General features: G+C 36.3%; 1 protein-coding gene across 1 annotated transcript in view; it reads left to right on the top strand.

Annotated features, from left to right (window-relative positions):
• LOC127840623 (huntingtin-like) overlaps positions 1-19,130 on the top strand; it is a 140,926-nt gene that overhangs the window by 48,169 nt on the left and 73,627 nt on the right. Inside the window, exons 23-27 of the mRNA XM_052369034.1 lie at positions 2,478-2,553; positions 8,493-8,588; positions 12,990-13,111; positions 14,168-14,316; positions 15,376-15,512. Coding sequence (XP_052224994.1) covers positions 2,478-2,553; positions 8,493-8,588; positions 12,990-13,111; positions 14,168-14,316; positions 15,376-15,512 — 580 coding nt within the window. The remainder of the gene's footprint in view (positions 1-2,477; positions 2,554-8,492; positions 8,589-12,989; positions 13,112-14,167; positions 14,317-15,375; positions 15,513-19,130) is intronic.

Raw genomic sequence — 19,130 nt, 5'->3', positions numbered from 1 at the left:
CTATAGAGAAACCTTGTAAACACTCTAGAAGTCACAATTTTTGCCCAATCATCATGAAAGTTGGACAAAACATTGGTTTATTGATTTCTCAGAAGATTTAAAAAATGGTCCAGATCGGTGAAAAAAACATGTCCGCCAGTGGGCGGGGCATTTTTCTCTATACGTATATAGTGAAAACATGTGAACACTCTAGAAGTCACATTTTTGGCCCAATTTTCATGAAATTTGGTCAGAGCATTTGTTTCCTTGATATGAGAGTTGAATTCAAAAATGGTCCAGTCAGTTGAAAAACATGGTTGCCAGGGGGATGGGCAGTTTTCCTTATATTTATAGAGTAAAAAGGTTGTAAACAATCATGAATTAAGGTCATGTAACATGCGAGACAATTCTTCTAAATATTGTATTTAAGTTTACAGTAGTTACTCCCCTTTGACTATTAATGTTTTCATAATAATACAGTGTATTTTCTAGAGGGAACATTTCTTTTCCGATCTTCATGAAACTTGGTCAGAAGCTTTGTCGCAATGATATCTGAGTCGAGTTCGAAACTGGGTCATGCTGGGTCAAAAACTAGGTCACTAGGTCAAAAAAAAGAAAACCATGTAAACACTGTAGAAGTCACATTTCATGCCCAATCTTCATGAAACTTTGTCAAAATGTTTTTATTAATGATATGTTGGTTGAGTTCAAAAGTGGTTCTGGACTGTTGAAAAACATGGCCACCAGTGGGCAGGGCAGTTTTCCTTATTTGGCTATAGAGATATCTTGTAAACACTCTAGAGGCCACATTTTTTGTCCGATCTTCATGAAACTTGGTCAGAAGATTTGTCCCAATGATATCTCGATGGAGTTGGAAACTGGGTCATGCTGGGTCAAAAACTAGGTCACTAGGTCAAAAAAAAGAAAAACCTTGTAAACACTATAGAAGTCACATTTCATGCCCAATCTTCATGTAACTTTGTCAAAATGTTTGTCTTAATGATATGTTAGTTGAGTTCAAAAGTGGTTCTGGTCCGTTGAAAAACATGGCCGCCAGTGGGCGGGGCAGTTTTCCTTATTTGGCTGTAGAGAAACCTCGTAAACACACTAGAAGTCACAATTTTTGCCCAATCATCATGAAAGTTGGACAAAACATTGGTTTTATTGACGAGTTCCAAAATGGTCCAGATCAGTGAAAAACATGGCCGCCAGTGGGCGGGGCATTTTTCTCTATATGTATATGTGAACACTCTAGAAGTCACATTTTTGGCCCAATTTTCATGAAATTTGGTCAGAACATTTGTTTCCTTGATACAAGAGTTGAGTTGAAAAATGGTTCCGGTCAGTTGAATAACATGGCTGCCAGGGGGGGGGGGGCAGTTTTCTTATATTTATACAGTAAAAAAAGCTTGTGAACGCTCTAGAAGTCACATTTTTTGCCCAATCATCATGAAACTTGGTGAAATGATTGGTTTTATATATATCTCAGATAAGTTCGCAAATGGTCCCGATTGGTAAAAAAACATGGCCGCCAGGGGGGGGGGGGCAGTTTTCCTTATGTGACTAGAGAGAAACCTTGTGATAGAACACTATAGACGTCTCAGTTTTTGCCAAATCATCGTAAAACTTAGTCAATACATTGGTTTTATTGATTTCTCGGACAAGTTGGAAAATGGCTCAGATCGGTGAAACTCTCTTTTTAGCTCACCTGATTGCTCAGGTGAGGTTTTAGAATTGGTCTTTGTCCGCCGTCCGTTCGTCTACATTTGGTTTGTAAACACTCTAGCATTCACACTTCTCAAGCATTCTTTATGAAAAATCTCAGTCAAGTTTGATAAAGAGCAAAATCACATAATTAATGCCATAATTATTGCCCTTACATTGTCCAAATTTTCATTATATTATACAAAATCCTTGTTAACACTCTAGAGGTCACAATTTTGTTTCAGATTTTATGAATCTTGGTCAAAATATTTATTTTTGTAAGCAAAGTTTGATGTTTGGTAAGGGGGGGGGGTCAACTCAAAATATAGGTCACCAGGTCAAATCTTACAAAAACACTCCATACGCCAGAGTTTTGGTTCAATAATGATGAAACTTGACCAGGATGTTTGTCTGGACAATATCTAGGTCAAGTTTGACGTTTGGTAAAGATTAAATGAACCGACTCCTCTCTGGTGAGCGAACTAGGGCCATCTTGGCCCTCTTGTTCACATATATTCACTTAAACCTTTCCAAATCAGAAGCAAAGTGAAAATGGCAATGTGCACACAGCATACAACCAGAACAACTTGCGAGTAACTCGCAGTCTGTTCAAGTTTGATGTTGTTTGCTGCTTAACAATATTTTAGGGTTGGAATTGAAGCCTTTAAAACTGAAATCTAGTAAGAAAGGTCTTTAATTAAATTTTACTTTCTAAGGGACTCCAAATGTGTGAAAATATGTATCTAAGTGGTAAAGTTTTAAATTAAAGTGAGTTTGGCCTGTTTATCTCTCAGCATGCTGATGTGGCTTAAGAAGTGTGTGGAGAGAAAGGTGCCAGCCATTCTGAAACCCAGCAGCAAGGCTGACAAGGTATGAACTGATTAACATGTGTGATTTTAACTTCTGCCCTGTCATTAACTCTTAAAAATGGAATAACCAAATGAGCAGGAAGAATAACTTTAAAAATATAACTCATGTTCATCAAAGTAAATCATCAAAAAAGAAGTAAAGATAAATAGAAGTAAATGTGAAAGTATAGTTAAAAGCCACAAATACTGCTTAATGGTCAATATGAAGATGTTAAAATCATGAAGAGCCTTACCCATGACTTATTATGCCCCCCTTCGAAGAAGAGGGGGTATATTGCTTTGCTCATGTCGGTCGGTCGGTCGGTATGTCGGTCCGTCCACCAGGTGGTTGTCGTATGATAACTCAAGAACGCATATGCCTAGGATCATGAAACTTCATGGGTAGATTGATCATGACTTGCAGATGACCCCTATTAATTTTGAGGTCACTAGGTCAAAGGTCAAGGTCACGGTGACCCGAAATAGTAAAATGGTTTCCGGATGATAACTCAAGAATGCATATGCCTAGGATCATGAAACTTCATGGGTAGATTGATCATGACTTGCAGATGACCGCTATTGATTTTGAGGTCACAAGGTCAAAGGTCAAGGTCACGGTGACCCGAAAAAGTAAAATGGTTTCCGGATGATAACTCAAGAATGCATACGCCTAGGATCATGAAACTTCATGGGTAGATTGATCATGACTTGCAGATGACCCCTATTGATTTTGAGGTCACTAGGTCAAAGGTCAAGGTCACGGTGACCCGAAATAGTAAAATGGTTTCCGGATGATAACTCAAGAATGCATATGCCTAGGATCATGAAACTTCATGGGTAGATTGATCATGACTTGCAGATGACCGCTATTGATTTTGAGGTCACAAGATCAAAGGTCAAGGTCACGGTGACCCGAAATAGTAAAATGGTTTCCGGATGATAACTCAAGAATGCATACGCACAGGATCATGAAACTTCATGGGTAGATTGATCATGACTCGCAGATGACCCATTTTGATTTTGAGGTCACTAGGTCAAAGGTCAAGGTCACGGTGACCCGAAATAGTAAAATGGTTTCCGGATGATAACTCAAGAACGCATACGCCTAGGATCATGAAACTTCATGGGTAGATTGATCAAGACTCGCAGATGACCCCTATTGATTTTGAGGTCACAAGGTCAAAGGTCAAGGTCACGGTGACCCGAAATAGTAAAATGATTTTCGGATGATAACTCAAGAACGCTTTTGCCTAGGAACTGACACTTCATAGGTACATTGATCGTGACTCGCAGATGACCCCTATTGATTTTCAGGTCACTAGTTTATTCTGTTTTCACACTGTCCAGTAAAGAGACTTACAAATTGAATTTTTGACACATGTTCATTCATAATGATGTATAAGCCTTTGTTTCTGTGCCAGTAAATACTATGTTTATGGAAATGACGTGAGAATTCAACATTTAAAAAACCAATGTAATATGATATGTAATATTATATGGCAACAGGACAGATGTGATTTGCTGGGTCAATTCTATCTAGCTTGACCATCCAAGCGGTTGATAGCTTTGACAAACTGGTGGTCTGAAACATTGAGAAAATGTCACGATTCACTGACAATAAATCAAACATGTAATTCTTGCTACGGAACTTGCATTTAATTTTGTCAATTCAAATTATACATAAAAATATAATAAATTTTTAATCTGCTTGTTAATTGAAAAACAGCAACACAGTTTGTATGTATAAAACAATGTTAATACATAAATAGGATCAAGCATATTAAAATATCAACTTAGATTTAGTTTCCTTTACTGTACAGGATTTGTAAAGTTAGGTTAATATTTGTGTATAGAACAAAAATAACAACATTGAAAGAAAAGTTAATTTGGAGATGTTCTATCCAAACCCTGAGAGTTCAGATTTCATCAAATACCAAGTAAAGATTGTAAATTTCAACCCACTCCTCTCAGGTTAGTTTTCAGAGGCACATATAATTAACTTTTGAGCTTAGTGTCTCATTTGTACATGCATTACTGTATTTACTCCAAATCAACTAGTACAAGTGGTAGGCCAGTATTACATGGACTGGTGTTCACTGTTTACACAGTTTCACAACCCCATCTGATACTGGTCAGTATCTTGGCAAGTGGCCAAAGTTGGGAGTGGAATTAATGGTCTATTACATAACTGACTTCTGTGTGTGGTAAACACATGATACTGGTCATGTGGTCAAGTTGCACTTGTATAAATTTGCCCAATACACAACACTAGCCTTGTTGATATGGGTTTTCTGAAGTCAGTTTGGGCCAAGTGACTATCAGCAATGTCTGCAATGTGTGTATAAAAAACAGACATTGGAGCTGGTCATCTTTCTACAAAAATAAATTAACAATACGGAGTAGTTATAATTTGATTCATTGCTCAGTTTTAAATTATCCGCCATAGTGATTTCCAGGTCTTTTTATGTCCCCCAGTCTATACTGGAGGACATATTGTTTTTGTCTTGTCTGTTGGTTTATTGGTTTGTTTGTTTGCGTCAAACTTTAACATTGGCCATACCTTTTGCAATATTGAAGATAGCAACTTGATATTTGGCATGAGTGTGTATCTCATGAATCTGCACATTTAGAGTGGTGAAACGTCAAGGTTATCCTTCAAGGTCAAATGTCAAATGTATGAGGGGGGGGGGGGGGGGGGGGGGGCATAGTGATTTATAAACACATCTTGCTTCAAAATAAATTATGTTGACATTTTAAAATGAACAGATCAGACACAAGTTTTAACCTATAAGTAATCATTTTAAGAACACTCACTATATGTATTTAACAGTTTTGCATTTTAACTTAAATCTATTTGTTCATTTTATTTACAAACCGGAAAGTTGATTTCTTAATCAAACAAGCGATGTGTTTGTAAAACACTATGTCCCCATATATTTGACCTTTGACCTTGAATCTTGACCTTGACCTTTCACCACTCACAATGTGCAGCTCCATTAGATACACATGCATGCCAAATATCAAGCTGCTATCTTCAATACTGCAAAAGTGTACATTAAATAAGCGATTTTGACCCATATATTTGACCTTGAAGGATGACCTTGACCTTGACCTTCCACCTCTCAAAATATGCAGCTCTATGAGATACACATGCATGCCAAATATGAAGTTGCTATCTTCAATATTGCAAAAAGTATTGCAAATGTTAAAGTTTGCACTAACAAACACACAAACCAACCAACCATCAGACAGGGCAAAAACAATATGTCCCCCACTATAGTGGTGGGGGACATAAAAACTGCACAATGACGAGGAAATAATAGTGGCATACAATGTTTTGATTTTTTTTTTTTTAAAGAATAACCAAAAGCATTTAATGAATAAAAATGTTTTTGCTTTTGGGGTAATGCAGTGAAACATTTTCTCAGTCAAGCACTTGTGAGCATCTTTATTTTCTCATTTTACTGAGAAAATATTGTATAGTCACAATTAATGGTCACACTTAAAGATTAGTTCTTCTTTAATGCTTGAAGCTTTTATGAGTACGTACTACATAAGTACAGCTCAAAGTTCTTCCTGATAAAACCAAATTCCATGTAAAAAAAATAATTTTTAAGTTTGTCCATATAATCGAATTCCATCAACCTAATTAATTGTTACAAACACAATTCCTGTTAACCTTTACATCAATTTACGTGTTTTTCTGTGAATAAATGCTCAAAACTAAAAGTTGATAAAAAAGTATTCAAACCGAAAGCCAAGCTTTAAATTAACATTTTAATCTGTCTTTCGGAGGTTTCGGAGATAGTTACCATTGGTTGATTAGACACGAGATCTATCTAGCCTAGGATTCAGGAGATAGTCGATGTATAAATCAGTATATTTTCAAATTGGAGCACTCTATGTTTTCAATTGCAAAACCTTACACATTTTTGTGAACCATCGATGTATTTGCAACTTGGATTAATATTATTATTCTGCAAGCATACCATATCATGCAAGTTGTTTTAATTTGGGCATGGAATATATTTATGATCTGTTTGTGTTTATTATTGCCAGAAAATAGTTTATTTTTCTCATTTGACCTATTAAAATGCCGCTGGGCACAGGTGGCAGAGTTTCCATGAAAAATATTGTTACCAGTTGCAAATCCCAGCGACCCGGTGGGTCAATAGATGGGAGTTTTATTTTTGCAACAAACTTAAAGATCAATTGCAAAAATGAGAAAAATATTCTTTTAAATTATTTTAATGTAAACCTCAATATTGGCTTTATTGACTACATATCTTTAAGTCTAGTGCACTTCTTTGATTTACTTTTTATGCTCCCCCAAAATATTTTGGGGGGGAGCATATAGTCGCTGCTTTGTCTGTCCGTGTGTCCTTCCGTCTGTGCACAATTTTTGTCTGGGCTATTTCTCATCAACTAATGACTGGAATTCAATGAAACTTTATGGGAAGCTTCACTACAAAGAAGAGATGTGCATATTATCAGCGCATTCTGGTCGAATAATTTTTCACAGAGTTATGGCCCTTTGAAATTTTCCATTGTACATATAGTGCAATGCTTGTTCAAGCTATTTCTCAGCAACTTATTTTCGGAATTCAATGAAACTTTATGGGAAGCTTCACTACCAACAGGAGATGTGCATATGGTAAGCCGGTTATGGTCCGATGATTTTTCACAGAGTTATGGCCCTTTGAAATTTTCCATTGTACATATAGTGCAATTCTTGTCTGAGCTATGTCTCAGCAACTTATTAGGGGAATTCAATGAAACTTTATGGGAAGCTTCACTGCCAAGAGATGTGCATATTATCAGCCGGTTCTGGTCGGATGATTTTTGCACAGAGTTATGGCCCTTTGAAATTTTCCATTGTACATATAGTGCAATTCTTGTCCGAGCTATTTCTTAGCAACTTATTACAGGAATTCAATGAAACTTTATGGGAAGCTTCACTACCAACAGGAGATGTGCATATTATCAGCTGGTTATGGTTGCATGATTTTTCACAGAGTTATGGCCCTTTAAAATTTTCCATTGTACATATAGTGCAATTCTTGTCTGAGCTATGTCTCAGCAACTTATTAGGGGAATTCAATGAAATTTTATGGGAAGCTTCACTACCAACAGAAGATGTGCATATTATCAGCCGGTTATGGTCGGATGATTTTTCACAGAGTTATGGCCCTTTGAAATTTTCCATTGTACATATAGTGCAATTTTTGTCCGAGCTATTTCTCAGCAACTTATCAAGGGAATTCAATGAAACTTTATGGGAAGCTTCACTGCCAACAGGAGATGTGCATATTATCAGCCAGTTCTGGTTAGATGATTTTTCACAGAGTTATGGCCCTTTGAAATTTTCCATTGTACATATAGTGGAATTCTTGTCTGAGCTATTTCTCAGCAACTTATGACGGGAATTCAATGAAACTTTATGGGAAGCTTCATTACCAACAGGAGATGTGCATATTATCAGCTGGTTATGGTCAGATGATTTTTCACAGGGTTATGGCCCTTTGAAATTTTCTATAAACTGTACATATAGTGCAATTCTTGTCCGGGCTATTTCTCCCCAACAACTGACTGGAATACAATGATGCTTTATGGGAAGCTTAACTACCTTGAGGAGATGCGCATGTTATGTGTGGGTTCTGGTAAGATGATTTATTTTAAGAGTGTGGCCCTTTGAAATTTTTAAGTTGCTAAACCATCCATCGTATTATTTTGTCCAAAGTTATGCCCCTCAAGACGTTTCCTTTTATCTGAATATATAGTGCAATATTATGACAAAAAAAACCTTTGGGGAGCATCACCCGTCTCCGACGGTTTCTTGTCTTATTAAAGTAAACAGTTTGTACTAAAGTTTGCGTTTGGTATGTGTGCCATATCTGTGTTGGTAAAATGTCTAAATGTATTTCAGAATTATATTATCAATGCATTGTTTTCTCCTTACAGACAGCCATAGCTGCATACATCAGACTGTTTGAGCCTCTGGTAATCAAGGCCCTAAAGCAGTATACAGTCACAAGTTCTCTCCCTTTACAGCAACAGGTAGGCTTTGTTTAACATTCATATATCGTTTTTGTCAATCATTTATAAGGTTTTTCTCACATTTTAGTTATGCCCCCACAAACGAAGTTTAGTGAGCTTGTCTGTCGGTTTGTCGGTCGGTCGGTCCGTATTGAGTGTCCGCTCTCTATTTCAAGTTTTTTATCCGATCGAAACCAAACTTGGTCAGATGTTGTATCTAGATGATGTCTAGGTCAAGTTCGAATATGGGTCATGCTGGGTCAAAAACTAGGTCACGGGACACTTAGTTTGTTATAAACATTGAGCATGGTGTCCGCTCTCTAATTCAAGTAGTTTTCATTAGAGCTTTACCAAACTTGGTCAGGAGTTGTATCTAGATGATGTGTTGGTCAAGTTCGAACATGGGCCATGCTGGGTCAAAAAAGAAGGGCACTGCGTCACTTAGTGTGTTTTAAACATTGAGCATGGTGTCTGCTGTTTTTGTGAAGACAACATGCAAAATATTCTGTGTCAATGCGGCATGTGGGGGTATTTGTGTCGTCTGTGACAAAGCTCTAGTTTTATTTGGTAGGTATTTATGTCACTCAATGCAGGCACATGACTGGACTACCAGTGTTGTATGGTCATGATATTACGTCCTCAACTTAATTTATGATTTCCAATTGGTATAAAGATGATGTGCATTGATGAATTACATTCCCACATAAGTTGAAACTAAGTCTTAGACTAATATGTTAAGTTAATAATGTTCTTGACATTGAGGACTTATGACTGTGGGCTCCGAAGGATTGTTTTTGCTGATTTCACTCTTCCCTTTTATTGGTTGGTACGATGCTGTCCGGTAATCTTGCGCAGTTAAGGTTCAATTGGTTTAAAAACCTGTTCTTTTATAATTTGGCAACATAATGTCTAAATTTATTATGAAAATAATCAGTTAATGTGCTTATTAACACAAATATATCTGATTAATTCAGTGAAGAACTGTCTGATTTGATTTCAAAACAAACATGACTCACCTCTTTTTCAAACTGTCACAGTGTCCGGTAATCTTGCGCACTTTGTGTAATGACCTCGTTAAGGCAAATTTGTAGACATATGGTGTCCAATTATTGACACAAAACATTCCAGAAAAATATTTTAAAAATTCTGTTTGTAAAACCATTGAAATTAAATGTGGATTTCTAGTGCAGTTTTTGTTCACTACAAATCAATAAATAATATAGTCACTAGTAATAGTGTACAATTAATAAAAAAGTACTGGCATGCGTGAAAGAAATGTTTATGCATAACAGGTTTGATTTTACCACGATCATGCTTCCATAGTTTACAGAAAATATCAAAATTAGGCCATTGCGCATGCGGAGATCATACCAAATTGTTTTGACAGAATGGCGGGAAATGATGACTATGTCGTCTGATGCGATATATTTTAATGGCAAAAAATACCATAACTGATTTAATATTGTGCAATGGAATGCTAAATTACATGTTGGATTTATAAATACTTTCGTAAGAAGGCCAGTGTTTACGATGTTTAGGGATGACGCAACCGGTGTTTAAATGTAATGATTGAATTTAATTTTGCATGGAATACGTACCGTTTAAATCCGTTAATTCTTTAAAATGTGAAATTCCATCTTTCATCACTATAAAAAACATTCGTCGTCTGCGAGATTTGCAAATGGGAAGTGCGCAAGATTACCAGACGCGTAACTGTATGTTAAGACGTAGCTTGAGATTTTTTCTTTATGTAATCTAGAACCTAAAAGCTCTCATTTCTGATTTCTCAGGGATAACAGGTTTCCTTCCTTCTGGTTTATAAAGAACTTTAGACTTTGTTTGTAATAAAGAATTTTCATAGTTTGTAAATGCAGAATGAGCTTATTTTTAGCTCGCCTGATTGCTCAGGTGAGCTTTTGTTACCGGTCTTTGTCCATCGTCCGTCTGTCCGTCCACATTTGTTTGTAAACACTCTAGAGGCCACATTTATTGTTCGATCTTCATGAAACTTGGTCAGAAGCTTTGTCCCAATAATCTCGGTCGAGTTCGAAACTGGGTCGTGCCGGGTCAAAAACTAGGTCACAAGGAAAAAAAGAAGAAAAAACTTGTAAACACTGTAGAAGTCACATTTCTTGCCCAATCTTCATGTAACTTTGTCAAAGTGTTTGTCTTAATGATATGTTGGTTGAGTTCAAAAGTGGTTCTGGTCCGTTGAAAAACATGGCCGCCAGTGGGCGGGGCAGTTTTCCTTATTTGGCTGTAGAGAAACCTTGTAAACACACTAGAAGTCACAATTTTTGCCCAATCATCATGAAAGTTTGACAAAACATTGGTTTTATTGATATTTCGGACGAGTTCGAAAATGGTCCAGATCGGTGAAAAACATGGCTGCCAGTGGGCCGGGCATTTTTCTCTATATGTATATGTGAATACTCTAGAAGTCACATTTTTGGCCCAATAGTCATGAAATTTGGTCAGAACATTTGTTTCCTTGATATGAGAGTTGAGTTAAAAAATGGTTCCGGTCAGTTGAATAACATGGCTGCCGGGGGGAGGGGGGCAGTTTTCTTATATCTATATAGTAAAAAAAGCTTGTAAACACTCTAGGAGTCACATTTTTTGCCCAATCATCATTAAACTTGGTGAAATGATTGGTTTTATATATATCTCAGATGAGTTTGCAAATGGTCCCGATCGGTAAAAAAACATGGCCGCCAGGGGGGCAGTTTTCCTTATGTGACTAGAGAGAAACCTTGTGAAAGAACACTATAGAAGTCTCATTTTTTGCCTAATCATCGTGAAACTTAGTCTATACATTGGTTTTATTGATTTCTCTGACAAGTTGGAAAATGGCTCAGATCAGTGAAACACACTTTTTAGCTCACCTGATTGCTCAGGTGAGGTTTTAGAATTGGTCTTTGTCCGCTGTCCGTTCATCCACATTTGGTTTGGAAAAACTCTAGCATTCACACTTCTCAAGCATTCTTTATGAAAGTTGCTGAAAGATCTCAGTCAAGTTTGGTTATGAGCAAAATCACATAATTAATGCCATAATTATTGCCCTTAGATTGTCCAAATTTTCATTATATTATACAAAATCCTTGTAAACACTCTAGAGGTCACAATTTTGTTTCAGATTTTATGAATCTTGGTCAAAATATTCATTTTTGTAAGCAAAGTTTGATGTTTGGTAAGGGGGGTCAACTCAAAATATAGGTCACCAGGTCAAATCTTACAAAAACAAAATCACTCCATATGCCAGAGTTTTGGTTCAATAATGAAGAAAATGGACCAGGATGTTTGTCTGGACAATATCTAGGTCAAGTTTGACGTTTGGTAAAGATTGAATGAACCGACTCCTCTCAGGTGAGCGAATTAGGGCCATCTTGGCCCTCTTGTTAATTATGTCCTAGACCAGTTGCCAAGTTCATCTTGAAGTTAAGACTATTGGTAAGTTAAAATTGTACAATTTGCTAACTTGTGGACCCCGATTTAAGCTGTTTATTTCCATTCAGGTCCTTTACCTGTTGACTGAGCTAGTCCAGTTGAGGGTCAACTACTGCCTTCTTTACTCAGACCCAGAGTTTACCTGTATATTTCCCTTCAGGTTCTTGACCTGTTGAGTTGAGAGTCAACTACTGCCTTCTTTACTCAGACCCAGAGTTTACCTGTATATATCCCTTCAGGTTCTTGACCTGTTGAACCAGCTAGGCCAGTTGAGAGTCAACTACTGCCTTCTTTACTCAGACCCAGAGTTTACCTGTATATATCCCTTCAGGTTCTTGACCTGTTGAACCAGCTAGTCCAGTTGAGAGTCAGCAACTGCCTTCTTTACTCAGACCCAGAGTTAACCTGTTTATTTCTCTTTAGGTTCTTGACCTGTTGAACCAGCTAGTCCAGTTGAGAGTCAGCTACTGCCTTCTTTACTCAGACCCAGAGTTAACCTGTTTATTGCCCTTCAGGTTCTTGACCTGTTGAACCAGCTAGTCCAGTTGAGAGTCAGCTACTGCCTTATTTACTCAGACCCAGAATTAACCTGTTTATTGCCCTTCAGGTTCTTGACCTGTTGAACCAGCTAGTCCAGTTGAGGGTTAACTACTGCCTTCTTTACTCAGACCCAGAGTTAACCTGTTTATTGCCCTTCAGGTTCTTGACCTGTTGAACCAGCTAGTCAAGTTGAGGGTTAACTACTGCCTTCTTTACTCAGACCCAGAGTTAACCTGTTTATTGCCCTTCAGGTTCTTGACCTGTTGAACCAGCTAGTCAAGTTGAGGGTTAACTACTGCCTTCTTTACTCAGACCCAGAGTTAACCTGTTTATTGCCCTTCAGGTTCTTGACCTGTTGAACCAGCTAGTCAAGTTGAGGGTTAACTACTGCCTTCTTTACTCAGACCCAGAGTAAACCTGTTTATTGCCCTTCAGGTTCTTGACCTGTTGGCCCAGCTAGTCCAGTTGAGGGTTAACTACTGCCTTCTGGACTCGGACCAAGTCTTCATAGGCTTTGTCCTCAAACAGTTTGAGTTCATAGAGGAAGGGCAGATCAGGTAACCATTGGTGTTGTATCACTTGAATCTTTTTCTGTTATGAAGCGAATCAATTGTTGTATGCAACCAGCATAAAACCAAAAAAGCCTGTGAGTAACTCAAAATCGGTACAGGTTTTTTGCTCTTTGCTGCTCATAAGTGCCCAAGGGTTGGAACTGAAACCTTTAAAATTTGAATTTAGGAAGAAAAGTCTAAAATTCAATTTGATTTTCTAAGGACTACAAATGTGTTTTATTGCTTTTATAAGTGGTAAAGGGTTAAGTGCATCACTCAATTTTGACTTTGTTTATATATAAGATGCTTCAGAATATCAGACGCAGGCAAATTATGTCTTTTCATTAGTTGCGCCTTGTACTCTGGAAAATACTGTAAATGTGTTGAAAATGTTTCCATTTATTCATAATAAGCAAGAAAGGTTGCATCTTTTTCTACTCATGTTGGTGCTTCAGGACTAAAAAAGTTGTGTTACAAACTTGATAACATTGTGAATGTCTCCTGTGTCATAATTCTTTAGTGTAATGCATTCTTTCCTTGTTCAGCAGATTATATGTACCGGTATATAGGTTGGAATGAATTGTTATGCAGTGTAGTGTGGACCATTGTTTCGAATGTACTGCATATATTTTATTATAATAGCCCTTATCCTAATACCCTGGCTTCTTCCCGTTAAAAAACTGTATAGATTGAATGCCAAATGAATGCCCTTGTTTGCTTAAAAAGTCGATGCAAATACTACCATGCAGAAGGTTAAACACTGAAATGTTTTAATACTGACCTACAAAATCAAATTATTATAAAATTATGCCATTATTTACCTCTAATAAAAACATCCTGAAAATAAACAATTGCCCCCAATGTATATATTAGAAATGGTATGGTAATGATGCCAATCAGATACTCAACTGTGAAATGTACTATTTTTATCAGAAAGTCTGACACACTGATTAAGAATTATGAAAGGCCCTGAGGGCCTTAATTAAAGCATATATGGTAGCAATATGAAGCAGAAATTTAAGTGTCACACTGAAATGTTTACATTTAACATATTTTTTTCAGGAAGTCCGACACACTGATTCCGAACGTGTTCAACTTTCTGGTGTTGTTGTCCTATGAGAAGTTCCACAGCAAGCCGGTCATCACCATGCCCAAGATTATCCAGCTCTGTGACGGAATCATGGCCAGTGGTCTGGATCCCACCACTCATGGTTGGTTGGCTTTTGTATTGGTTCTGTGTTGCAGATTAAAATGAAGATGGTGTAAAATGAGCCTTGTTCTGGGAAAACAGGGCTTAATGAATTGGCGTAAAGTATATTTCCAGATTCCCCTGCTTATTGAATTCTTTTCCAATTAACAGCAAAGTGCAAATGGCTATATGCAACCAGCATAAAACCAGAACAGCCTGCAAGTAACTCTCAGGCTGATTAGGTTTTATGCTGTTTGCTGCTCATCAGTGTCTTAAGGTTGGAAATGATAAATTTAAAAGCTTGAACCTATTTTTAATTTTTTTCTATTTAATAAGATTTTAGGGACAACTACCGGGTGAAAATTCTAATCTAAGTGGTAAAGGGATAAATGAGCATGGTATTAAATAAGCACCTTATTTTAGTGAAAAGTTTTGATATGTATTTAGCTCTGCTATGGAATCAAGGCAAGCTGTCTCAATACCACAATTCCAAACTGCAACCATGCACCACTCTGGTGGATATACAAATATGGAAAATAGTTGAATCAAAATGTTGGCACTATTTTTTTATATTTTTCACATTCCTGCCCACTAATATTCACTTTTGCAAAATAGCAAACATCACCAATGTCTATGACCAAAATCTGAAATTTTTGTAACTGCTCTATGCTTCTTTAAGTTATATTGTTATTCTAATGTTTTACTCTCATACTAGCAATCCCTGCCCTGCAATGGATAGTTGATTACCTCCTGTGAGGTTTCAGAAAGTCTGATATTAGTTATTAGTGACCATGGCATAGTGGCATTAATTATCTCCCCTTTCACAGCAATCCTGCCCCAAGCAGGTACATGTAGTAGAATTAAAAAAAAATCCTGCTTCCTTGACATATCAGAGCACATGGAGAGATAAGGCTGAAACTGTCTCTAAAACTCTACCGCCAAAAGTTCCATCATGTTTTTCACGAATTATCTCCCCATTTGCAGCAATCATTGCCCAGCTGATCATAGAACACAATATTATTTCTGGTTCCATCACATATCAGAGCTTAGGCTAAAACTGTGGCACCTTTCCATGTTTCAGCGATTCCAGCGCTGCAGCCGATAGTCCACGACCTGTTTCTCCTGCGAGGGGCTAGCAAGTCTGACATCAGTAAGGAGCTAGAGACGCAGAGGGAGGTCATTGTGTCCATGCTTCTCAGACTCATCAACTTCCATCAGGTTAGTTTAAACCTATTGTTTTAGCTCATTTGCATGGGAAGTCTAAGGTTATTAAAACACCTTATTTAGCCTTGTTCTTGGAAAACTGGCCTAAATGCATGTATAGAAATTGTTTTATCCCATTTTTAACGCGACATTGACGGTATAACACCTTATGGAATATACTAGCCTGTACCTTGTAGGATATACCTGTCGCGTGCACGGACTACTTTTTACTTTACCACTGAATGATTTTTCATAAGAAATAAAGTCGAGAAAACTTTAGCTTCAAAATTATACGACCTTCAACTTTTAAATCTAGTCATATGACATAATTTTTCGCCATCCGTATAATGAATCAGCTGATTGATGGCGTCATAAAATTACATACTTATTACGTCATTTTCCCCCCAAAAAATTGGACTATTTATTATAAACGCGACTTATTTCGCATGTACATGTACTGCATATCGACATATTTGAATTGTCAATTTATCACATTTTCCTTATTTCGTGTAATGTGCATTGTTTATAATCCATGCATATACCTTTGACATTTAAGAATGTACAACACGCCATACAAATATCGCACAATTCATAAATAATCTTCAATATTTGCTTTCCGATTTAATTCATGTTAGGCATAGAGCTGGGTAAAGTATAAGATGGTAAAAATAGCAGCACACTGGAATTTGGAACGTCCCATTTTGTACACGGGTATTATCCACTGATTTATCTGTTGTGTAATGGAATGTTTTCCACTCTTTGTGTATTTATTTATTAAATTATTTTCTTGTATAATAAGGGCATTTACCATAAAACATTATGCAAGTTTAAACATACTTATGTTTGTATGCAGAAATCTGAAAATGCAACCGAGTTTACCAACGGCTATTATTTGATAAACTGCTCCGGTTCATTTTAACAGCAGTAATGTACATAGAGTACATGACGTAGCGTGTGACGAAAAAGAAAATTTATTAAGTTCATAAACTCATTTGAATATAGTGATAGATTGGCATAAGGGTCTTTATTTAACTATGCTAAAATATATAAGCTCAGTTGAATTATCCGAAGGGATATTAAAAAATTATAACTCTCTGATTATACTCCTTTAATTGACGTTTCGGCATAATGCCTTTATCAAAACATTGGAAATTATATGTTAAACTCATTGGTGTACGGTATATTTTGTATTAAATGCCAAAAGATGGTATACGTCGGAGAGACAAGCAGATCATTAAAGGAACGTGCCAAAGAACACGAGGCTGACGTGCGACTACGAAGAGAGAAACCAATCTCAGAACATTTCAATGGTGCTGGCCACAGAGTGCAGGATATGGGTGTATCAGTGTTAACACAAATAAGAGACAGTTCCCATTATTACAGACTAATTAAAGAATTGGAATTTATAAAGAAGTTTCAAACGCAATCACCAAATGGACTAAATACAAAAAATCAACTTGATGTCCTGCTACGGGAAACTATCTTGTAAAAAATATATGTGAAAAACATTTTATATTAATCATCAACATAAATGAATGTAAAAATAATAGTACTTTATGCAATTTATCTTGTCCATAATGTGTATATGATATATAGAATAGCAAGTATATATGATTATTTAATCAAATATCATTAGAATATTATACATAGATATGGATTGAAATAATAAGAGTCATTAAATAAGTTTACCCTATTTAATTTATGATAATAAGTTAAGGTAGATTATAATTACATATGATGATGATTATTTTATTGTAAAATATCAATTTATTAAATATATAAAGCACACATTTAACATAGGATTAAGATACAATATGTAAGTGTTTAACGTCATTTCATTTTTGGCGAATTTTTACATTTTTTTGGCGCCATTTTATATAACGCCATTTATGACGTCATCATGTACAACGTCATTTGACGTTTAAAAACATTTTTCTTTGTTATTTAAATTGTGCAAGTCAAAAGACGTAAAAATGTAGTTAACATATAATTTCCAATGTTTTGATAAAGGCATTATGCCGAAACGTCAATTAAAGGAGTATAATCAGAGAGTTATGCTAAAATAATTATTAAAGACCCTAAATGCAAAATCGTCAATTATTGAGTTAAATGGATTATTAGATGGATTTTATAGGATAATTAAAGGTAAGATACTAGTTCGAACGTGTTTTGGTTTTTGTTTGTACGTTCCCTGTTCTCGGGGAAATGATTTTAACATGGGCGCCATTGATGCATCGGATCACACACGGCATACCCATAACATTATATAAATAGAGAATACTAGGTCGGTGCCGAATTAAGCAAAGTTTATTTTGCGAGGCTTAGAAAATCTGAACCACGAGCCTTGGCGAGTGGTTCAGATTTTCGTGCTGAGCAAAATATAATTTTCTTTATTCGGCACCGACCTAGTATTCGATTTATCCCATCAAATTTCTTAGTCGTAAATTATTTCTTTAAAAATAGAATAGGAAAATCGAACTACACGGAAAATCCCAAAGTTATTTTAAGCAAACATTGTTTCATTATTTTAATCGTGCCGCGCCTAATACATTACAAAAAGATCAGTAACTAACCTGTTTTTCTGTTTATCATACCTCTATGTCCCCGATTTTTAAGAAATAATAAAAAAAACAACACTAAACAACTGCAGCTTTTGCGTGAAAGAACATGCATTGTGTCGTATGACGTGTTAATAATGACGTCACGAGAACGCGCACTTAATATTTGTAAATAATGTTTTTTTGCTTTTTGAGTTGCATTATGTGTTAAAAATATATTACATCTTGGTATTGAATTGTTTGTTTTGTTGAATCTGAGTCGATTTTACTAAAAATGATTACTTTATAGTTGATTCCGAGTAATATGACCATTCTCCGCCGCGCGTGACAGCTATATTTCAGCAGTGCCAAAATAGAGAAAAATTTATTCCACAGTGGTTTATTTCGACAATGCACGTCTGATGATGGGATAAAAACATGTTCTGCGCGTCCTTAAATTCGTCGTCTGAAGTCGGAAAACGTATTGCCCTGTATATTAAGTCAAATAAAGTGTCAGTCGCTGCAATTGTCCGTTTACTCATCGATGGTGTACATACACATGGTGTATGTTGACATCGACATCATTTTGTCAGGAGCAATTGCCGCCATATTGGATTTTGATCATTTTCTTTTGAAAATAAAATGAATTATAGTATAGTAAAATCTTCTTTTTTGCGGTCGTAATGTGTTACAATTCGCATGCTGCGTAAAATTGAATCGAGGCATATGGTGATATTTTTACTCGTTTAACAGTTTGTGTGTGAATTTTTTAAAGATTATTTTGTGTACCAGAACATTTTATATCACTGCGCATGGTTACATTCATTAGATTTTAAGCGCTTTTAAGAATGAATTAATATTATTGTTAAGGTTATAAGATCTATTTATGTTAAATGTCACGTTGAAAAAAATCAAATGGGATAAATAGAATACTAGGATTAGCGTTGATTACAGAGAAGCTTATGTTGCTCGGCTCGAACACCGAAAGCGCTCGCCAAGGCTCGCGCTCCCGGCGTTCTAAGCCTCGCAACAAAAACTTCTCTGTATTCAACGCTAACCTAGTATTCTCTATGTCCAGGCTAATCAGGGACTACAC

The sequence above is a fragment of the Dreissena polymorpha genome, chromosome 8, assembly GCF_020536995.1.
Source record: "Dreissena polymorpha isolate Duluth1 chromosome 8, UMN_Dpol_1.0, whole genome shotgun sequence".
In the NCBI taxonomy this organism is placed as follows: Eukaryota; Metazoa; Mollusca; class Bivalvia; order Myida; family Dreissenidae; genus Dreissena; species Dreissena polymorpha.
The sequence above is the reverse complement of the archived record's forward strand: the minus strand, read 5'-3'. Positions and strand labels throughout refer to the sequence as shown.